Source organism: Camarhynchus parvulus, chromosome 13, assembly GCF_901933205.1.
Source record: "Camarhynchus parvulus chromosome 13, STF_HiC, whole genome shotgun sequence".
Taxonomy (NCBI): domain Eukaryota; kingdom Metazoa; phylum Chordata; class Aves; order Passeriformes; family Thraupidae; genus Camarhynchus; species Camarhynchus parvulus.
In genome coordinates, this window is record NC_044583.1 from 483,475 (window position 1) to 507,038 (window position 23,564).

Genomic DNA, 23,564 nt, shown 5'->3' on the forward strand with positions numbered 1-23,564 from the left:
AGTAAAATTGATAATTATTCAGATGGGAACTGAGTACTGAGCGAAAAATCAATTCCACCCGCTCTCTGCTGCGTATAAAATTACTTCTGAGTCTGCCGGACTGAACGGATGGCCAAGGTAAAAGCAGCAGGCAGGAATAGTGGAGAGGATTAGCTGGACAAAACTAATAGCCTAAAGGGATGGCTTTGGAGATGAGGGAGTGTGTCGGTTGGGGGTTATTATTAGCAATGATGGGACTCATTGATCATATGTTTACATCAGGTTTCCATTGGGTTATAAATCAGCCCTGAATAGAAGCGGAACCCAGGGCCTGGTGTGCTACCGGGGGCATGGCGTATTAGATTATTCTCACTTTCACACTCGGATGAAAAGTGAGACATTGATTATTCATTGGCTGGCCATTAAACACTGGGTTTATGGACGATTTGACTATCATAGAAGCTAATGAACAAGATTGCTGCTTCCTAACCAGCGGTTTCAGTTTTCAGGGCATCTGTTTGGTCTCAGTAATGCATAACCCTGTTAAGGAGTGGGTCACAGACGCTTAACGGCGCTGAAAACCTGCGGCCTGCTGCCAAGCTGTGCTGCACTTTGGGGCTTTGGCGGCTCGCTACCTGCGCCGCTGCCGCGCTCCCTGCACAGTTCCCAGCCGGGGCTCGGGGCTGCCGTGAGGCTCCGGCGGCAGCCGGACAACGACCCGGCCCCGCTCGGGCCCCGCAGCGCCGCCGGTCTGTCCCGTGCCGTACCGGGCCGGGCCGGGCCGGGAGCCGGGCCGCGGCGCCCACTCGCCGGGAAGGCAGCGGCGCCGGCCCCGCGCCCCGCCCTGCCCGGCGCGCGGCCCGGCGGGCGGCAGGCGGTCCGCACGGCCCGGCCCGGCCCACGGAACTGCCCGGCACGGCACTGCCCGCGGCCCGGCCCGGCACGGCACTGCCCGGCCCGGCCCGGCACGGCCAGGAACTGCCCGGCACGGCCCGGAACTACCCGGCACGGCACTGCCCGGCCCGGCCCGGCACGGCCCGGAACTATCCGGCACGGCGAACTGCCCGGCCCGGCCCGGCCCGGCCCGGCACGGCCCTGCCCGGCACGGCCCGAACGGAACTGCCCGGCACGGCACTGCCCCGGCCCGGCCCGGCACGGCCGACGGCCCTGCCCGGCACGGCCCGGCACAGCCCGGAACTGCCCGGCCCGGCACGGCCCGACACGGCCCGGGGTGGGGGCCGGGGCCGAGCGCCGCCTCGCCGGAGGAGAAGGCGGCGGGCGGTAGGTGCGGGCCGGGCCCGCGGGCGGCGGGAGGGGCTGGGGCTGGGCAGGGGCGGCTCTGCGGGCCCGGGGCCCTCCCGCAGCAGGAACCGCCGCCCGCCCGGCCTCGAGTGCGGGTGTCCCGCTGTCCTGTGGCATCACGATCATCAGCATCAGCATCATCCCCATCCCCGTCACGCCCGCGCTGCCCAGCGGGGCGGTCGCGGTGCGGCCGCTGCGGACAGCGCGGTGTGGCCCGGCCCGGAGCTGTGCGATCGCCCCCCCTCGATCCTACGTTGCTCCCTCACGTGTGACCCGCAGCAGCTCGGGGCTTTAATGGGTTGACGCGGCTGTACAAAGAGGGAGCAATTGAGAACATGGAAGTGAAACAGCTCCGTAATACTCAGGAGCAAGTTTCGGCATCCCTGGGAAACTCGGCAGTGGCTGTTGGCTCTGGCCGACTTCTGCCGTGCCCGGACTCGTAGCCCCGGGCGCGCAGCCTGAGCTCCATCTGCAGATCGCCACTTGGTGAGGGGATCTTACAGCCACACCGAATTAATGTGGGAAGTAATTTCAGATGTATGGGTAGAACACGGTATTAAGTTTACTGCACTCAACTATTGATGTTATGTTCTGTTCTAAGCACTTTGATAAGTAGCTTTTAAAAAAGCTCCTACTTTGTTATTTTTCTCAAATTGAGACTTGAAGCCTCTGCTGCTTCACTTTATAAATGAAAGTGTAATTTTTGGTCTTAAGAAGCTTTACCTTCTGTTAATGCTGATCTTGCTGAACTCTACACATTAGGCTGTTAGCTCAATTTTTGTGTCGTAAAATACTATTCCTTTTAGTTCTTTCCAAAAATCGATGAGTTCTGTAGCATCTTTCACCTGCAGTTCTAACAAATGTTTATGAACAAGGCACAATAGGTAAAGAATTCTTGCTTGCATCTCTGAAATGATTCTGTGCTGGCTGCAGAGGGGATAAATGGTTGAATAGAAACAGGATTTCAGTGACATTCCAGTATTCACTTTCCTTCCTGGGTGTTTCCTGGGCAGGGATGTAAAGTACAGGGAGGCCAAGTGAGCGATGGCGCTGCCCAGTCGTTACTTGCTGTGCATCATTTTCAGGAAGATCATGTGGACAATGAGCTGGGTTTTCGATGAGACTGAGCACTGGAGCAGTGTTTGGGTTTCCCCTGGCCACGGGCAGGGTTGCTCCACGTCTCAGCCCCAGCGCTGGCACAGAGGTGCTTTGGGGCTGGCTCTGTGGGATGAGGCTGTGCCCGAGCTGAGCCCTTCCAGGGTGCAGCATTTCAGGGGGCAGCAGGTGGGCAGTGCTGGAGGAGGGGACGGTCGGCAGGGACATGGGAAGAGCCAGCATTCCCTGCCAGAGGAGAATCTGGTGGAATACAAGGGCTGGAGAGGGACCTCTGGACAGGAGTGTCGCAGTAGGTAAGAGGGAAGGTGTGCCGGGGAACAAAGACCAGAGCCTGGAGCCAGGAGCCAGGATGGGATGGGAGGTGCTGGGGAGGAAGAGGGGGTGGTGTCCTGAGGAACTTGCCTGGGCTGCCCAGTGACCAAGGACCCAGTGATGGGAGGCGCCAAGTGAAGCAGCACGACAGGCAATGCCTGGAAAGTGGAAACCAGGAAGCAGAGGTGCCAGTAGCAATGAAAAATCAAATGGCATTACTACAATGAGAAAGTATTATAAATTGCAACTTTCCTTCTTTCCCTTTTATATAGTGAAATAAGTGATGTTTTTGTTTTTCAGATAAAGCTCAGTGTTGTATACTGCTAGTGTGGAGTTATGCACAGTAATAGAGATAAAAACCTGCAGTGGAGCTGTGTTTATAACAGGCTTCATGGCCCAGGCAGCAGCACTTACACATAAGCACATCACAAAGAAATCTAATTGGCACTGGCAGGGGGTACTGGTGTGCAAGATGTTGAGTGCCTAAGACCCTCACTCATATTTGTGAGCATATACTTCATCTTAAGAGCAGACCAAACCCACAGGTGTAATTGTTCCTATGCTTAAAATCAAATGTGTTTAAAGGCTCAGCTGAATCAGGATGAGGGTGCTCAGCTTTTGCTGGCTCAAGGCTTGAAAGTTTTGATAAAATAGTGAGAAGGATTTTCCCAGGGACATCTGTTTCAGCCTCTTAGCCCAATTTAAAAATGTTATCCAATACTACCATAGCTTTCTTTATTAATTGAAAGGGATGGCGATATACCAGCTGTAGCCAAGCCAGCAGAGATTTGGGTGGCTAAGCAACAGAAAAGGCATCATATTGAGTGAGCCAAAATTCAGTCTCAAAGTCATTTACTTTAACCAGTGACAATACGTTTAGACTCTAGTGTTTCGATTTGATTGATGGTTTAATATCATATATAATCTTTTTAATGAAGGAACCCATTTAAATATGTTAACATTTGCACTAGTAGTCTCCCATGTACATAACTGCATTTAATCATTACTCTGATTGTTTTTGTGGTTGTGTAATTTGCATCAGCAAAATAACTATGTCAAAGCTGTGTTATATTAATGAAAGCCACAGTTGCTTCTCTTTTATACGTGCTTCTTACTGTTCATGTATAAAAATGGCAGCAATCCCAGTCCCAAGTATATTGCTAAATGTATAGTTATCACTATGTGTGCTGTCAATTAACAAACGAAAAAATTAATGAGCTTAGTGTCTTTTCTAATTCCACTTTGTTTAAAGCCTCATTGTGATTCGTTATCATGTGAACTGAGTAATTTAATTTTAAGACTTTTAATGTTAAAATACATCATCATTAGTGATCTATCGGAAGATTTCACGGTCTTAATAATGGCGCTAAATCAAATTGGGAATCCCCTCTTAATCATCCAAGCTGTGCTGCAGTTGGCAGCAGCAGTTTCGGGCTGGGGAGAAGTTCCGAGCGCGCTTTGTCCCCGCCCGGGGAGGAGCACAAAGCTCCGCACGGCCGTGCGAGGTGTCGGCGCCGCAGGGCCCCGGGCGAGGCAGCTGCTCCGTGTCTGCTTTTGTTTATCCCTTGCTGGTTTGTGTAGCCTTTAGGCCAGCACATGAAACAATCGCTTCTACAGGGTCAGCTGCTGGTCAGAAGCAAAGCAAGAAAAGGCTTTGCCTTAAAACGCCTCAGCCATCATTTCAGCGCAGCTGGCACCTGCTACTGGTGCGCAGCGGGAGGGTTAGGGGTCAAAGAGGCAGTTGTTCTAAACTCAGTGATGGCTTAAAGGGACTTGTAGATTAATCTGCTTTATTAACTTCTGTATATTAGATAACTATTGCAGTGAATGACAGTCCGTCTTTCTGAATAAGTCCCTTCACCTCATTCTCTTTTAAATTGGCTTTTGAGTAATGAATATTAAATAGAATACATTTCAGGGTAATTAAGTGGAAACATTAGGATGATGTTGTTTTACAATCATATCTATAAGTTTCTTGTGTATTTATCTTGCAATATTACCGTTCATCGCTTTTTGCTAGCAGAACAAAAAGTATAAATGTTTCAATTAAACGAGAGGAATTGGCTGTATTTCTCACTAAACTCGTGTCTTTGTGCTGCATAAGTATTTTCAAAAAGCAAATAAGTTTAGGGAGAAGTATAAAAATGTTTTATTCCTTGTTTACTCCCTGCAATGTAATACTTTACTTGGAGATGTTCAATTTTTGCTGGCTCTGGTTCTGTTATGATAATAAACACTAAGAGGTGCTGGTTTGGGGAAGGTCAAAAAATATCACTGTTCCATAGAATCTAACTAGTGATATGAATAGCACCAATAATTTTGTAAAGTTCACATTATAATTCAAAATCCAGTTAGAAGTGATGCTTGCAGTCTGGAAAGAAAGCAATATCTTTGCAAAATGGATAGGGAAAGGTAACAATCCATTCTGTGATCTGCTACTGGCAGATTTGCCACGAGAGTGATGAAACTCGCTCTCTGTGAATGAACTCCCTCCTCCATCTGGAAAAAAAAAAAGTAAATTTAAAATTCTAGAATAGCTGCAGCTTACAAGGGTGTTAATTGCTGTTGGATCTGAAGGCAGCAGCCGAGATGGTGCTGGTGTGGAGGTCCAGGTTTGGATGAGGGCATTCTGACTGGGAGTCAGAGCAGAGACATGTGCAGGTGAGGGGGCTGGTTTGTGCCCAAAACTCTGTAAGTGACTGGCAGACACTAAATATGTGTCCCACGTAACCTTGGCAGGTGTCTGATTTTCAGGACTCTGGAACTGAACCTCAAAATACACATTTTTCATGGGCTAATGCTGTTGGTTTTTTCTGTTTGTGATCCTGAGAGATATTTGTGTGCTCGAGGTGTCTTCTGAAGTCATGGCATCCAGCTGGGTTTTCTTCCTTTGGTGTGTACTCATTTGGAGTTTTTACTGAGAATTGAGATTCTTCAGTATTTGCATGTGTCCGGGAAGCTTCACAGCTTTAAAATAAAATACAGTTTTTAAAAAAAACAATGTCACAATGGCTTGATGAGATCTGAGAATGCTGTTACCTTCTCTCAGCTTAGCACAGCATTGTCTAGGTAAGCTGAGTTTAACTTGAAGAAATCCTCCCTGTGCTTTGCTGGGCACATCAAATGAGAGATTTGAGTGTCTGGAAGAGCACCACGCACAAAGGGCTGCAGCAACATGGGCTTTGACCTCTCAGTAGAACCATGTTTCTGAATTCATAAGTCGTTTTCCTTTAAAAAAAAAAAAGAAAAGAAAAAATTAAAAATGAAGTGTGTGCAACCATTCTTTAAAATCTTTTTAGCATGACAAGTAAAGTAATCTTCCATTGATACTTAAAAGTCCATCTGCAGAAATTCAGGCAGAATGTTAGAGAGATGCAATATCTATTGAAATGCTGAGTGTCAAACTGCCAGGGTAATGTATTTAGTATGAAATATAATATTCAGTGCATTTTGTTTTGATGACTGCATGAAATAGCCGTGTGCTCTTAGCCTTTGTTGTTGTTGTTGTGAAAGATGATATTCACTGCCAAGTGTTGGTGGCTGCTCAGGACACAGGAGCAATCTGCTTATTACCAGCTTTATCATCTGTCTTTGTGTTTATTTGCAAAAGCTTTGGTTACAGTTCAGTTCATCAGGATAACAAAAACACTTTTAATTGTTCCACAGAAGAAATTAGAATCTATTTATGAACAGTTTGAAAACAGAAGAGGCTTGCAATCTGTTAGGCAACGGGTAATTAATACTCATTTTAGGCTAAGTTGTGTGCTGGTCCAGTGCTCTGCTGGAGCCAGCAGAGGGGTCACTGTGCCCTCTAGACCATCCTGGCACAGTGGTCACAGCCCAGCTGCTGCCTTTCTCCCACTCTCATTTCCTTCAAGGGGTGGTTTAAAGCCCACCCTGCCTCTTGTCCCTGCTAATCATCTCAATATCAATTGATATGGGTAAAATAATTACCCCTGTTCTAATTGTCTCTGGTTATTGTTGCTGTGTGGGGGCAGCCCCTGGCTCTGCTCCTGGCGTGTCCGTGGAGCTGAGCCCACTCTGAGCCTGCTCTGAGCCTGCTCTGAGCCCTTACTGGAAGGTGTTGGTGTAGGTGAAATTGATGTTCTGTCCTGCCAAGAGGATCAAATAATGTGTAACTCATCACTGGGGTACAGATGCTTGCAGGAGACCCCAGCTCCATCCTGTGTCACCTCTCAGATAAGCGGGCTGGCTGTACAGGACAGAGAGAGGGTCTCATTATGGGGACTGTAAAAGATGCTTAAGGATCCTCAAAGATGAGCCTGTGCTGAAAGCCCTGAACCTGTCTGCTTTTTCATGTGCTGCTAAAAGCAGAGAGGAATGGGTATTAATTTTTTTGTGAGGTTTTGAAAGAGCTCAGCCCTCTGGTACATCAGACCATCCTGAAATTTCTGTTACAAATTATGGCAGGTTGTGCATTCCACAGGTCCCAGTTAATCACAGTCCTGTCATCGTTAAAAACAGCTGTAGCATCATATAGTTACAGCCACTTGTTTAGAAATAGCTGAATCTTAAATAAGCAGCTTAGATTAATATGAAATGACAGTCTAGTAGCTGTAACTTAAACTCTCTGCATGCTACCAGCTAAAAAATGCAGATTAAGGATTGATGTCACAATCTTAAATTATTCCAGCCTAAGGTGGAATAACTTGTTGTCTAACAGGGAGCACAGATGGATAGGCAGGAAGAAGCTGTGCAGATACATGAGTCTGTAAACATCTGTCAGCTACAGCAGGTACCCAAATACAAAATCTTGCACTTCAGGCAGCGCATGAGCATGTGACATTCACAGAGGGTTTACATGAAATTCAGCACAGACAGGAGCAAGTCAACACACCCTGGAAGGTAATAATTAATGAAATATATCCTTCAGAAGGAGGAGGGATTTCATTCATCAGGCGTTGTCAGTACTGCTGCTGTTAACTGTTCTGCTCCCAGAATGTGATGTAGCCAGCTCTTAGACCAAGCAAAATTGCTCCACCCTGTGAGACTCAGTGCTTTCCTGTTGGGGCAGTCTACACTGGCTGCCTGGCATCACTTCTGCAGCTCAGGTGGGTGTCAGCCTCCCCAGGAGCACGGTCTCCCCTGACAGAGGCGGACCCAGTTCTGATGAGTGAGACTGGATGTGTGATAGTCCTTCTTGGAAAAAATTCAGATGCAACTGCCGTTTGAAAATAACATATTCTGTCATATGTGAATGGGGTCTCAGACAATGACTGTTGGAAAACCTGCTGGGGCAGGGCAGAGCTGTGTTGTGAACAGCTCAGGTGCAGACTGTAGCTGCTGCCCCTGCCCAGCACTGCTGTGGTGACTCCATGGCATAGCACAAACCTCTGCTTTGTAATCCCATCAATGCCCTGGAAGGCAGCTCACTGCTGGCTAAAGGTTGGGAATTAGGAGGGGAAGCTTTGGAAGGAGCTCTTTGCACTCCTGCTCTGAGTTATTGTGCTATTAACATAAGAACCAGACCACAATGGCTCTGGTGCACATGGCAGGGGCTAAACCTGTCCTGAGGGTGTCCTGAGAGTGTACTTATGCTCCTGTTTAGATACAAAGTCAGCTCTCACCTAAGTTCACACACTCTTATTTTAGGACTATTTCTGCTGGCTCATGACTTGGATCTGCTTCAAGTGAATTCCCACACTCAGCCCTTTGGCCAGCTCTGAAGATGTGTTGGGAAATGCAAAGCTCCACATTCCCTGTAGCTGCTCCTTTTTCACGTCACCCTTTTGGACCTGGGAGAATGGGAGTCTCCCAGCAGGATGTAAAACTGATGGGAATACCCTGTGAGAGACACACTTGGAGAATATTTCAGTCCATCAGCTGCTGGCACATTCTAGTTCATGGTGTGCAGTGTGTCTCCCAGATGCCTTGTCCTGACACCAGGATTGGGTTTTTTCTCAGCCATTTGCATGTAATTCTCATAAAAGCAGGCAAAAAGGGCAGTGCCTGTTGAACTGTTGCAACAGAGATACAGAACTGGGTCCCTCACACTTTTTAGCTTCAACTGTTGAATCCTGAAATTTTGTTACTAATGTTTGTTACTAATTTAGTTACTAATGTTTATTTAAATATATATACTGGAAGTGTGCATAAAGAGGGTGAAATGCTACATACTCTGAAGAGAATCTGGAGGAATCTGGTCTGTGGGGGGGATGCCAGGCTTGGCCTGAGGGCAGCGTGGAAGGCTTTGGAAAGGGCTCTGGATCCATTGCCTGGGCTCATGGGCTGCCCGTGTTTCCTGCCTGATGCCTCTTCTGCCTCTCCCTCCCTCCTCCTGCCACAACTCCTCCCTTCTTCCTGTACATGTCATGGAAATTGGCAACAGGATGGGAGGGATTGGGGAGGGAAAAGGAAGGAAATATGAAAGTCCTAAGGGAGGGGAGCTGCAGTGTCACCAACCTCTCGTGCTGCTCTGGACAGCTTGATAATATTCTGTCTTGGACTAATGTGGTTTCATCATACAGGGGGAAAGGCACGTGGTTCTTAAACTCTTATATATTACAAAGCTCAGCTGATGTGCTGTTTCTGACAGTTAAATATTTTTAGTTCAGGAATAATGGGCTTATTCTGGCTTTCAAGATAAATAAAGCCTTTATTTTCTGCATTTCATCTGGAAATTTTAGCTTTGAACATAAAAAATATCAATATGAAAGCCAAACTTATTTCTATTACTTTCTAGTAAATAAATATTTTTTAAAACAGCTTAAAATTTAAAGTATTTAATAATCCTGGAGTATTTAAATCTTCCTAGTGTTATTAGTAAATTATGATCGGTTTACTGATGGAGGAAAAAATTGATGTTGAAAGAACTAAGAATTCCAAAGGACATTTAAATTAGTAATTACAGATCTTTTAAATTAAGACCAGACTCTCCAAAGCTGGAGCTTTAAAAACCCACCAAATTTTATATGCTAAACAATGAAAAAAAAGGTGATTTTTCAGATCTGAATGGAAACAATGAATGCTATTAGCAGACAAGTACTTTGTTGAAATCTGTGCATGTTCCCTTCTAAATCCTTTGTAAAGAAATACTCGTAGTGCTTTCTCTGGTTACTGTAATGGGTTTTTTTGCCAAAATGTGGTTTTTTGCAGCATAGTAAAGGGTCCATCCAAACATATGGGAAAGAGGAGTGAGTTACAAGACTTGCAGTGATGCAAATATTCTTCTGATAACCTGGCACAGCAAAGCAGCCTTTGCAATGGAAGGGCAGCTTCTCTTCCAGCTTCCCTGATTTATAACTTTAAAAATGCCTCTGTCCCAACAACTGGCTTTGTTACAAGCTGTGAAGATGAAAACCTAGTGAGAAATGAATTATAAGGAGTCATAATTATTCTTCATGTTTGGAAAACAAGCCCCTATTGGTGCTTGTGCAGAGGTTTGGAATAGTTTGCTCTGGTTCCAAAGCGGAATGGAACAGTTTTTGTCCTCTGAGTAATGGAGCACAGTTGGTGTGATACATAACTGTGAAATCAAGTGAAGAACTGGCCTTTCCCACGCCAGACCATGTGTTCCTAACCTGGATGCTGAAATGATTTGTGAATCTCTGTGTTCCAGGTGATTTGTAGTGCTAGGATTCATCTTTTTCATTTAGTGAAACATGCTGTTTGACTTTGCCTTGGCCAGTTATTACAGGCTAGTTTGCAGTGTGGCAGCTCTCTGGAGACCCCGCTCACAGCTGCTCATTGGCCTACAAGAAAGGATTTAATGATTTTCTACTTCCTCTGTGTTTGGTTTTAGGGTGTGGATATTTTATAAATGTGAGTCAAACTATTTACTGGTGACATTTTACAAATTTTCTCTCTGTTTAATCTCTAAGTAATGTTTTTAGGTTTGTATATGTTGTGGCCTTTGGCGTTTGGGACTATCTCACAGCATTTTATCTTTAAATGGATTCCATCGTTATTTTGTAATTTCTTTGTACAAGAATGGTGCCAATCACTAAGATAAGTCTTACCCTTCCCAGCTAGACACACCAGAGTTACAGGAGTAGAGCTGAACAAGCAGAGGGCTCAGAGTCAGAGCTTTGTGGGGCTCTAGGGCAAAGTGAATTGTGCAGCTTCTGCTTACGTGCTGGCAGAAGCTAAGTGTGTGAGCTGCTAGATCTCAGTGCTTTATAAAGCTGAGAAGTGGCTGTATCCCTGCTATAAAGCTCTGTAAAGCAAGTCAGAGAATAAACTCAAATGTCTAAACTCTGAGGCTGGGTGTGTAACTGTGGTGGAAAGGTTTAAAGGCCTTCTGCTGTAATCACAATTGCCTTGGTTGAAATAGGGAGTGTTCCTCTCCAGTCCTGGCAGTGTCCTACACAGAGAAAGCTGGATGTGAGAAAACCAGAATCTTGACGAGCAGCCTGGGTTTTGTCTCCAACTCGTACAGATTGCTGGGCACACGTGTTGCTCTCTGGAAATTGTGTGACAATGGGGAAAATCCTGGAGGGAGCTTCAAAGCCTGTACCTCAATTAACTCTGCTCTAAATGTCAGTTCACACTTCAGGTTTTATTCAACTCTGGCTTTAGAGATGAGCTTTGGCAATATTTTTTTAAACTTTCTTCGCCTGGTAGTTTTGGTTATAGAAATATTTGTTTGGAAGAAAGACTTTTGTAATACCATGTTCGTATAAGAAACATCAGTGATTTCAGCAGGATTAGTAAAGGTTTCATGCATTTTTCCTTCTCAGCACTTTACACAGCTTAACAACAGCATCCATGTTCATGTAAACTGTCTGAATTTTCTTTCAGGTGATGTCAGTCCTAATGAACACCATCATCTTTAGAGACTGAAGAAACCAATGGCCTGTGTCAAGACTGCTGCTTAGACTCACACTTCTTAATGAGAAAATGAATGTTTAGGAAATTCCACCTGATCACATGCCAAAATAGTAAAAATAATTGCTACACATAGAACAGAGCTGCCTGCTGCACTTCCAGTTGCCATCTCTGTCCCTGGTCCTTGCTCCATTATGCTCAAGTTAGGAATGAAGAGTGGATTTCAGCCCATGTACTCTGTAAGCATTTTACAGATCGTTCCCAGAGGTTGAGTGAGTCCATTTTGATGAAAAATCCTCTCCAACTTTTACCCCAACCTCCGATCATGCAAGATATAATTAACCTTTTCCTAATAAACTTTGTTTTCATATTTCCAGAATTAAGTGGAAGTTATGCAAGCTCATCAGGCTTTTAGATAGAAAGATAAAACAACAACACTGTGTAAATCACATCAGAAAAATTGCTTCCTAGAAAAACAGTTAACCAGTTTCTTTCTCTGAATGGTTTCCTAGGAGCAACTGGCTTTGGGGGGGATTATCTGAGTGCTCACACTTAACTACTGGCATTGATTGCAGTTTGGGTTGTGTGCATCTGTGGCAGACTCTGTAAACCAGCAAATAGGCTGCAATTCGCCCTTTCAATAAAACCTGAAGCTGTGAATTTGGATATGCCCATCATGTTTCCCTGGTGACTTCCTAGCGACGCTGTTATGTGGGATGGGAGCCCTCTGAGGGAAAGCCTGTGCCTCAATCCAAAGGTGTGCATTTTTTGTATGGCGAGGGGTTGTTTCTGAGAATATTGGCCTGTTGTCTGTGCCTTTCTGCAGAGCTGGCTCTAACTTTATTCTGAATTGCTTTATCTCCTGGGCAGTCACAAGCCTCAGTGTATTACTGCTTTGGAGAATGAATTGTCTATACAATAAGAGGGCGCTGGAAAAAAAATCAGACACTAAGATTAGCAGCAACCGCATACATTAAAATTCAAACTGAAATCCCAGCCATGGAAGGAAACTAATAGAAGAAGAAAATATATCAAGAAGAGAAGCGCTGTCTCATCATTCACCTGTGCTGAAGGATCCAATTTTAGCCATATCTAACAGCAATGTCATTCATCTTCTTGGTGTGTTACTGTGATTTAAATCCAACCTCTATAAGAGAGAGCAGTTCTTTTAAAATGATTGAGAGGGAATAAGGGTAAATTCAGTGTTTAGGAAAACTTTATGACATCACAATATTATACTTTACAGATGGAAGCAATATTTTCTACTTTGGAAGGAAAACTAATCATTTTCTATCTGCTCTGAGTCACTGCCTCATTATAAAAGTGAGATATAAGTAGTTTTCTGCACTCCCAATCTTGTTCAAGACGACACTTTTGTTTATATAATGCTTCTGATTTATAGTGCTTAAGGATTAGCCTGACTACATATTAATTATATGGTTTTGATGCTTCAGTATAAGAAGAAATTAAATATTTCACTTGAAGATAAAACCATGGAGCTGTAAATCATAAAAAATAAATTTGTGACTGTCAGAATATTCTTTTTACTGAAATTAGACTAGTTCTAATGATTATGTGTTTTGCTTAACAGACATGGATATGTATAAGCACCTTCACTTAGGAACAAGTCTTATATTTCTTTTGGAAGAGTGACGAACAGGAAATAGGATTTGCAGTATTTGTATTGCCCTTTTTGCATCAAGGTTATTTATTTCATGTTGAGAAAAAGTAGGACATGTACTTACATATAACTGTAAAAGTCATCTTTTCTTGGCTCATTCCAGTGCACTGCTGATTTATTTATTGGGAATGGGTTTCTTTACTTCCTTTACTGTCTCTACAGTTCTTGGGAAATAGCAAGCATGCAAGTTACCAGGTCTTACTGCTCATTCCAGTACTGCTTTTTTGTTTTAATGAGATCTACTTTGCCCATAATTGATTTCAAAGGGAAGGCATCATGTTTACTGGGGGACTCAGAAAAATTGCGGTTGACACATGCCTGCACCAGTAGGGTTAATTATGCCAAAATGGAATCATACTCACAGTCCACCCTACAACAGCACTACTCTCTTGAGGCAGCAGGAGCTCAGTATGGACTGGCAAGTTTAGAAAGCCCAGGGCTCAGCACAGCTCCATGGCGTTGGCACATGGATGCCATGGCTGCTGTGATCAGGAAGGGGACACAGAGATGTTATTCTTTGCTGTTGCCTGGGGATGCTGTTAATGCTTTCCATTGTGGGCTTGAATGAAGTTCTTGGAATGCCTCTTTTCTAAACATCACTTGTGGACACTGGCCAAGGTCTCAGGATTGTGGCCTCCTCCAGTCTGGACTCTGCACTGGTCACTGTTGTTGATGTTTGGGGTTTGGAGTTTGGTGTGTGTTTGGTGTGTGTTTGGGGTTTGTTTGGTGTTTGGGGTTTGGTGTTTGGGGTTTGGGGTTTGGTGCAGGCAGGTCCTGCGGCCTTCACGCCTGCTCCCAGGGGATGTTCAGAGTGGTTTGAGTGTTCCAGGACCCAGCTGTGATCAGCTGCTGCCTCTGCTCCCAGTGCTGCTGCAGGGGCAGCAAGAATGGTGACACAGGGTATTACTGGTGGGGGAGAAACTGTCCTGGGGGCAGGAAATTTGCCAAGGAGACATTAAACCAAAAACTCCCTCCACAACCGTGGAGTTGTCAGGGCTTAGCCTTAGTGTTACAGTTTTATTACATTTTCTTTCACCATCCCATATTTTTGCCTATGTACAGACAACTGTAATTTTGATGATGATGATGTGTGTTTAATTTGGGATTTGTTTAAGATTTAAACCGGTTTAAACCTTTTAAAGGTTTTTTTTAAAATCTGGCAAACAAATCCCAAACTTCTGTGCTTTCTGACCCTCTGTGTGACACCCTACAAGTTACATTAACTTCAAAAGTCTACTACATTTTGCATCCTAAAAGCTGATTCTCAGCCTGCCTTTAACAAGTTCTCTTGTTACACACCTGAAATTTGTGGAATACAGGTAATATTCCTCTGGAGTGCAATATCAGACTGCTCAGGAACCTTACCAGGTACATGAGCACAAGTTCATCAGAATGGTTCATTCTCCTCTGAATAATTGTCTGTATAAATGCTTATCCCAGGGATGTGCTGATGCCCAGGGCCATGACTGAGGCTGTGACTGACACAGCCAATGTAATAAAGGCTGAACAGGGTTATTTGACTTGCTGTGGTAGCAGGGTGGTGGGCAGCACTACAGTCCCCTCCTGTTTCATATTTCTAAGCTAAATCAACATTCTTGTGCAGTGCTAAAATGTTCTGCTTTAAGTAGCCTAAAACTGTGCCACAGTATGATGGGAAGAGAAATACAGGAAGTGATGCAGATGCCTGAGCTTCCCAAGAGCCCAGAGCACATGGCCCAAACTGGCACTACCCTAAAAAGGCTTGAAAAGTACTCGAGGGTGCTGCTGCCACATCTCCAGGGTGTGTTGGAGCTGGTTAGGGGCCAACACCCACTGTTGGTCCCACCTCACCTCAGCCCTGGTGGCTGTTAGTTTTTCTGTGAAGCAGGAGGCTCCTTTTAATTGCAAATGCTTAAAATTGAGCAGAAATCAATTTCCATTAGTAAGAAAATAAGCATAATCATTAAAAAAAATAGGACTAGAATAAAGAATAACTTTCTAATTGCATCCTGTACCTCCACACAAGCCCCAGCTCACCCCACTGCTCCAGACATCCCTGTGCAGTGGAGGCAGGCAGGATTATTGCCTCTGATCCGGCAAAGAGACCTTTGCTGAGATCCCATCAGTTTGCAGGCACCTGTCCCCACAGTCCTGTGCAGGAAGGAGCCCTCAGGAGCTGTTTTGGGGAGACTTTATTAGCTTGGCTGTTGTGAGCCAGCAAAGCCTGACACAATCACGGCAAAGAGCATGGAGGCAACAGACAAAGAACATTTGAAACACTCTAAATGTGGAGTGCAGACATATCTGGTACTTTAAATCGTTTCTGTGTGGGTTTTGGACTGTTTTGATGTTTGGCTTTTGGAAAAATAGAACCACAGAATGGTTTGGGTTGGAAGGGACCTTAAAGATCACCCAGTTCCAGCCCCGTTGCAGTGGGCAGGAACACCTGACCAAACCCACAGATTTGGGTTGGGACAAACGGCAGTCAGGGTGCTCATTCCAGGGGAGGAGTTCATGTCTGGGCTCTGAGGTGTCCTTCAGTCCCAGGTGATGTTAGCAGACAGATGTCATGCCCTGCCCGCCAGGCGGTGAGCTGCTGGGGGGTTTGTGTGTTCGCGCTGTGCCAGAGGGCTCTGGTCCCACCGTTCGCCAGCCAGGCTGGACTCTGGCATCTTCCCGAGGGGTGAGGGTGGGGCTGCCCTCCATGGCACATCCCAAGGAGCCCTTTGCTGCAGGCTGGGGAGGAAGGACATTTCTGAGCCATGTGAGGTGGGGAAGCTTCTGGCTGCAGTCATTTCTCTGCTGGTTCTCAGACGTTTCACACGTTGCTATGCCCAGACTTAAACATCATAGAACTGGCTTTTGAGGGCACCTGGTGATTCTGTTGGTGAGTCTTCTTCTGGTTTTCCCTCAATTTAATACACATTATAGTTTCTATTTTTACCATCTCTCACAATGTATCTCCCACAGTCAGGTCTCCTTTAACCAAATGTTTGGTGTCTGCTTTTCCAGGTCACTCAGAGCACGCTGGAGAGATGTGGCCACAGCTCTGCACTGCAAAGGGGCCTCCAATCCCAAGGGCGTGGATATGATTTGACAAGGACTTTGGAAACAGAGAACTGACTCATAAACCCCCTTGGAAAGTGCTGGGACCCTGTTACATTGTTAGAGAGACTTTTTACTCTTGTGAAAACGATTTTTAAGATACTTTCTGCATTTTTCTATCTCTAGCCTAAATGTAAGGATTTATAATAGTGAAAGCAATGGAAAACCAGCCTTACTTTGAAGAATGTTTTCAGGCTTTCTTATCAAAATTTATAATCCTGTTGTTTTGGCTTTATGAAACAGTGTAAAAATAGTGTATAACTAGAGAAAAAAAGGATATGCGTTCATTCTGAATTTGTGTCAGTTCATGATTCTCAGTTCTGTACGTAATAGTAAATAATATCTCATCAGTTCAAACCTCTAAGCTCACTCTTGAAGACACATTTGTTTGAAAATGAGATGAAAGCCAGTACAAACTTTATATGACACCTTTTCAAACTATTTTTCTGCAAAATGTTCTATATTTCTTTGTAGCACAGGTGGTTAATGACAATGAGGACCACAAAGAAGACTGAAAACAAGCATTTTTAGGTTATAAGTATAGCAAGAAATTGAATGTTGCACAGAGTAGAATAAGAGAGGATGGAGCAAGACTTAGTGAAGTACTGATATGTTATTTCACAAGTACACATTTTCCAGGTCTTTAGAATCAGGAAAAAAAGAACCACAGAAGAAAATGGAGGTGTTAAAACCCTTTACAAAGCATAAAGTTTATCCAAAACTGCAGAAAAAAGAAAGAGACTTACACTGGGGAGCAGTGGGTGTCCTGTGCTGGGCAGGAGGGGCTCTGCTGGCTGGGGAGATGCAAAATGAATTAAGGAAGACCTAATAAAAATCAGAACCTCTTAAACCATAACTCAGTGTATTATGTGGAAAAGCTACTATGTGCAATTACAAACTTGCTTTGGGATTGAGTTGGGTTTTCCATTATTTACCTAAGGAAAAAAATATTTCACATATTTGTCATGTTTGCTGACATTTGTGAATTCAATAACATTTCACCACTTCTTAGGTAAGAATGGGAATTACTAATTGTGGCCAACAGGGAGAAAAAGTTCACACCTGTATTTCTTACAGCGCTTTTCCAGTTTTCTTCTTTGCAATTGTTACTTTCCTGCACGTTTTCAGACGGCAGAAAGTACAGCTGGAAGGTGTTTTGTCAGTTTGCTGTTCACATTTGAGCTCAGTTCAAGAAAGGATTTCAGCCAAAGGCTCTGAGCTCCAGGAATGCTGAGCACCTGAGGAGTAATCTGAGGAGGTAAAGTGACTCATGGAGGCTACAGAAATCCATGGAGGTTGAAAACCATGGAAATTACAGTAATCCATGGAGATTGCAGTAATCCATGGAGGCTACAGAAATCCATGGAGCACATTTAGTGCCTTATGCATTTTTGGAAAAGACATAATTGCCTTAAGGGCTTTGGGAAATGCCACTCAGAGCCCAAGCAATTTCCTCATAAAGAACCAACGTGAGCCTGTCTGGCAATGCAGAGAGTTGGGGACTGTAAATCAGGGCTGGTTCTCCCCCAGCTGTGTTTTATATCCTCGGAGAGCAAGGCAGGGCCCGCTGAGGTTCAGGTGAGTGCCCATCCCTGTGGGAGTCAGAACAAAGCCAGAGCTGCCCTGGCTGGGCTCTGCTGCCTGGGGTAGGCACGGGGCTGAGCACACTGAATACGGGCCCTGCTTGCAAAGGAGGCTGTGAAGAGCTCAGCCCCAGCATATGCACACCTTACAGAGTAATTCCTTGGCTTCATTAATGTTTTATTGCACGAGGAGTTTACGATGACAGCGAACCTCTCAAACTGCAGCGGGATAACACGCTTCCTCACCAGATTAAAAAATAATGCTGCTATAGGTTTATGTACCGGGGTGTAGACTGCTGTTAAGAGGCACTGCTTTGACAAAATTCTTTTTGAGGTTTACAGAAAGCATAATAAAATATGTAAGTTACATTTCTACAAACAAAAGCTATAACATAAGTTATTTATAAGCATGAGATACAAATGGTATCACAATAAATAAACCTTAATGGATACCTGTGGCATCCATCCTAATGTAATTTGCCCAGCAAAAGTCATATTTAGTATAAAAACCTGGCAGCAGCTGCGTGTTGGTATTTAAAATAGGAATGAAGGAGGGAAGGAAGCAGCTGCTTCCCCAGGCTCATCCCTGACCTGTGGTACCTCCCTGCCTTCCCCCTCACCTGGGGCTGGCGCTGCTGCTCCCAGAAACCAGATGTCTCTGTGTCTTTCAGGGCTTGTCCACCATAATAGGATGTTCCCTGTCAGCTTCACTACAGCCTGATTTTATTAAAGATGGCAGAAAGAAATGGAGCCCCATCTGCCCATCACCCTCTGCCCTTTCAGGGGTAGCTCCTTCCCCAGCACCTCCCTTGAACCCTCTCCTTCTCACCTAGTCTCAGCCATTTGTGGAACAATGCATGGATTCTGAACTGAAATAAGTTTTGGCTTTTTAAATATCACAGTTAAGGTTACCAACCCCACAGAGATGTGTTTTGGAACAGGGATTGAAGCCACTAAGGAATGTCCATTTGTCAGAGGTTTTAGAACCCGTTAGCATTGGCTCTCTGAGTGGGACTTAACTGCTTCCACCCACTGGGACATGGAGGACAGGGAGTTTTGCTGGAGGCTGTGTGTCTGGACCCTTGGGCAGGGCTCATGGGGCAGGTGTCCTGATCTCCTCCATCTTGGGGGATAGGGAATATCCCTTGCTCTGATGGGGAAAAGGCTGCTGAGGGCAGAGCTCCATGACCCTGCCCTCCCCTCTGCCTTCATGGGATGAGGGCAGGCGGGAGGGGGCACAGCCCTCCAAGCCAAAAGGAAGGGGCAGAGGGGAATGACCTCTGGCTCTGCAGCATCGGAGCTCTTCCCTCAGAAAAAGAGCAGCTGATTTAACCCTTGTGGGCTGACAAAAAAAAAAAGGGATTTTTTTTCAGCTCTGCTGAGAGCCAGGAGCTGAGTGCCTGAGCCCAGTGCTGCCCCATGAGAGCACAGCCACAGCTGGCACCCAGGGTCCTGCTCCATCACTGGCATGGGGCAGCCAGGCCTCTGCTCTGTGCTGGGGCCTGTTGGCCATGGTGGGCCCCACCCAGGGGGGCTCATCACTGACCAGGAGAACCCCCAGGGTCTCACTGAGCCCTGCAGAAGGTACAAGGGTCGGGACCACATCCCCCTTTGGTGCACAAACCTCAGCCCTTGCCTGCCACTGTCCTCCACAGCTGGGCACATCTGGCTACAGGCAGAGTTCAGGCAGCACGTAAGCTGCTCCTGGCTGTCCTGTTCCCCTTCCCCTGCTCGTGCCAGGACACAGATCACACATGTCCCTCTTCAGCATGAACACCAGCATCACCCACCAGCTGCACAAGAAGCTTCCAGGTCTACAGCTGAAAAGCAATGTGTGTCCTCTGTCGTGCTGAATTCCACATGAGTTGTGTAACCACTCCAAACCGTGTGGGGTTTATGCAGCAGTATCCATCCAGAAAAGGCTGTGGAGAACTGGACTGGCCTTTCCCAGCCTGAGAGCTGCTGCCAAAGACAGGAGATACAGCAGGAACTCTGGAGCTACAGCAGGAACATCTCAGCATCTGCTACTGCTTCCTGGTGCAGGGGGTTATTTGCAGCGCTCATCACATGGTTTGATTATCTCCTGCTATGGGAAGCACTTTTTAAAAGCTGAACGGTGGCAGTGGCCACTGTCAGGCACATGGTGGGGGTCCTGCAAGGATAAGGGTCCTGCAAGGACCTTCCCTCCAGGCCCCTCATTGTTTTGATCCTGAGGACATTCCTAGGGCTGAGGAATGCCTGTGCACACCATTACCAAACCTGGTGACCATGGCAGGCTGCAGCACATCCCCTTCTTGTCACCTCCTGGCAGCCAGGCCTGGGAGCAGCTCTGCGTTTCAGGCATGAGTGAGACAGCTGCCACATCTCTGTCCCCAGGGACTCCCAGTGACAGACTGGATAGGGGATTCTTCTGCCCACTGGGGCCAGGGAGTGGTCACTCCTCTTCCACAGCTTTAGTTGCTTTTCTCCCTGCTTAACTCTGTCCCCCCATACCTCTGCAGGTGACTGGGAGCCGTGCTCTCCAGACGTGGTCAGTCCCTGTGCCCAGGCGTCCTGGCAGAGCTGGCTCAGCCACGGTCCCTGACAGGCCCAGGGAGCTGTGCCCCAGCGTGACAGGGCTGCACCGCGTTCCTGTCTGCCAGCATCACACACCTGGCTCCACACCTGTTAATACCTGTACAATATTACCTGAAATTCTGAAAGCAGAATTTCACAGGGAATGACAATGCCACAGCAGCCTTCCCACACACCTCCAGAACTCTCCCTTCCCAACCCTCTCCTGCCTGCATGGCTCCAGTGGTCGCCTGCTGGTGCTGTCCAGCTCTGTCCCCTGGTGCTGTCCAGCTCTGTCCCCTGGTGCTGTCCAGCCCTGTCCCTTGGTGCTGGCTGTCACTGTCCCCTGGTGCTGTCCAGCTCTGTCCCCTGGTGCTGTCCAGCCCTGTCCCCTGGTGCTGTCCAGCTCTGTCTCCTGGTGCTGTCCAGCTCTGTCTCCTGGTGCTGTCCAGCCCTGTCCCCTGGTGCTGTCCAGCTCTGTCTCCTGGTGCTGTCCAGCACTGTCCCCTGGTGCTGTCACTGTCCCCTGGTGCTGTCCAGCCCTGTCCGCTGGTGCTGTCTGTCACTGTCCCCTGGTGCTGTCCAGCCCTGTCCCCTGGTGCTGTCTGTCACTATCCTCTGATGCTGTCCAGCTCTGTCCCCGGGTGCTGTCCAGCCCTTGCTGCCCGTGTGCTGGGCTAGAGGCACCTGCAGCTGCCTGCTCGTGGCCGGCACTCCCAGGCTGGGCTCCGAGCATGCTTTGCCTCACTGTGCCACGTCAGGCCAAGGCCATGGGCTCTGCTATTCTGTGCCACTCCATGCAAGGGCCAAGGCCAGGCCATGCCATGCTTTGCTGTGCCATGGCTGGGGCCTGGCCAGAGCCCAGCTGGGTGTGGGGTCTCTCACCTCCTTGTGATGCTGCCTGGCTGCTGGTGCCCTGCGCCTGCCCGGGAGTCCCGCGGCCTCTGTGTGCCCGCTGGAGCCAGCCCAGAGCGGGCTCCGGCTCCCCGATGGGCGGCAGCGTAGCCGGTTCCGGCGGGCGCTCCCAGGGCCGCAGCAGCAGCGCCCCGCAGGCCGGCCCTGCCGCTGCCGGGGCTCGCAGCAGGGCCCGCGCCGGCCGGGCCGCAGATCCGGAGCGGGGCCGCAGGGAAGGCCGGCACGGAGCTAAGGAGCGCTGCACCTGCCATAGCGCAAGCGGACTTTGGGTCGGGAGGAACCGCGGGGCTGTGCGGGGCTGTGCGGGGCTCCGCGCGGAGCTGCGCGGGCTCTGCGCGGTTGTGAGGGTTTATGTGGAGCTGCGCGGGCTCTGCGCGGGCTCTGCGCACCCCCCGCCCGCAGAGGGGCGAGGGAGACAGCGCGGCTGCGGGAGAGCTGCATTTAAGGATACCATACGTCCGGGGTTATTAATTATAAAACATAATTAAAGTAAAACTACACAACGTCAACATATTAAATTTAAAAGCTAATATTAAAATAGCGTTAATATTTAATAAGGTAGCTGAGCGTTACAGAGCTGTACGCTGATACTCTATATTTAACTGTGTAAAACCAGGAGAGTTTTCCCAAAGAAAAATGTATTGTTTAGCTGATTATCAAAGACTCTGTGATATATTATCCATTTCACAAAAATAATATAGATATCTTTTTAAATATAGTAATAAAAACATACTAGTGCCTTTTAAATATACTATTACTTACCACCCCTTTTCATATTGTACTATCACAGACACTTTGGAATTGGTTTAAAAGCACATCATTCATTATTCAAAGCTCATCTTTGCATATTATTCCAGCTCAAGTCTGCCAGGCTCCCTGTGAAATCGTTCACAAAATTGATAACAGCAGACACACACGCAATAAAAAGATCGCCTTGGGCAGCCCGAGCTCCCATTATGCAGATCGAGCTGCAATTTTCTCTAACAAAGCCTGCCCTGATCCAGGACTGGGTGGCACTTTATTTATTTATTTATTTATTTATCCTCCACCGGTTGCCTTTTCTTTTCTCTTTTTTTTTTTTTTATTTCCTTTTTTCCCCCTCTCCGTTTCCCTTCTGCCCCCGCCCCGTCGCCTCCCGCCCGCCCCGCCGGCCCGCCCGAAGCGGGGCCCCGAGGGCGCTGCGCCCGCGGCCTCCCCGGCGGGGCTGTGCGGCCCCGCACCAGCTTGCGGGATCGCCTCAATCGGATTAGCTCCGCTCCGGGGAGCGGCGGCTGATGGCGGCTCCGCTGCCCGTCGCACCGAGCGGGGACAATCCGATTAGGGCCGCCCGGGGCCGCGGGTGGCATCCGGCGGTCCCGCCGGGGGATTGGGCGTTTACTGGTCGCGTTAATGACCGCCGGGCAAGGCGGGGCCGGTGTCCCTCGGCGCCGTGAGCCGCGGAAACGCTCTCGACGGCCGGGGGCCGGGACGCGCCTCCGTCAGCGCCCGCGCCGGGGAGCTCCGGGCGGCAGCTTCGCCGCGGCCGTCGGACCCCGCCGGGGCCGGAGCTTACTCCAACCCCGCGACCATGCGGAGCACGGGGGTCTCAAAAAAGGCACTTTTGCCGTGGGGCCGCCGCGGGAGCAGAGCCGCGCGGAGCGGGGCCCGCAGGTGCCGCCGTGGGGCTCCGAGCGCGGCGCCTGTGCCCGGCAGGTCCGTCCCGCTCGCTGCCGCTGCCGGCGAAACGATTGGGAACGTTGTGGTAATTGAATACTAAGGTTTAAAAACTAATCAAGTCCTTCCTGTCACCGCTCCGGCATCCCGGGCTCGCCCTGCCAGGTGCTGATCAAATGCCATTACATTCTATTAACAGGGAAATTCTATTCCCCGTTTTCATTTCCCTTTATAAGAGACAACTAAGTAAATGCACCGAGCGTTATTTAATTGTTAACGCCTTGAGTCCCGTTCGGCCGTCAGGGACCGGCTGCCAGCGCGCTCAGCAGCCGCGCCGGGCTCTATAAATTAAACCCAAACGGAATCTCGCTCTGTAGGGCTCCGGCCGGCCCCGGGAACGGCCTCGGCCCGCCGCTCCGCGCTGCCGTCGGGGCAGCGGCCTGGGCAGCCGCGGGCTGCGGGGACGGAGTCCCGCCTCGCAGGGTGACCTCGGGCCGTCGGGGCCCGTGGTGGCGGGGCCGGGGGCGCCGGGCGGTGCGGGCCGGGGCCGGGGCCGGGAGCGGCGCCCCCGACGTGCGACCCTCGGCCCCGCCCCCGCC

The 23,564-nt window shown here is 48.1% G+C and overlaps 1 protein-coding gene across 1 annotated transcript; it reads right to left on the reverse strand.

Moving 5' to 3' along the window:
* Positions 1–610: 610 nt before the first annotated feature.
* LOC115908814 (spidroin-2-like) lies at positions 611–22,658 on the reverse strand. The gene is made up of 3 exons (XM_030957677.1): positions 22,533–22,658; positions 21,283–21,556; positions 611–1,074 (listed from the first exon to the last, which is right to left on the reverse strand). Exons 1-3 carry the CDS (start codon positions 22,656–22,658, stop codon positions 611–613), a joined length of 864 nt encoding a protein of 287 aa, XP_030813537.1.
* Positions 22,659–23,564: the final 906 nt, after the last annotated feature.

What these genes read in the sequence shown, in the direction of transcription:
- LOC115908814 (XM_030957677.1), bottom strand. Translation starts at nt 22,658, where the DNA reads ATGCCACCCGCGGCCCCGGGCGGCCCTAATCGGATTGTCCCCGCTCGG. An exon ending in TGAGGCGATCCCGCAAGCTG is followed by an intron (nt 21,557 to 22,532) that starts GTGCGGGGCCGC and finishes GCGCTATGGCAG; the next exon opens with GTGCAGCGCTCCTTAGCTCC. An exon ending in CCAGGCAGCATCACAAGGAG is followed by an intron (nt 1,075 to 21,282) that starts GTGAGAGACCCC and finishes CGTGCCGGGCAG; the next exon opens with GGCCGTGCCGGGCCGGGCCG.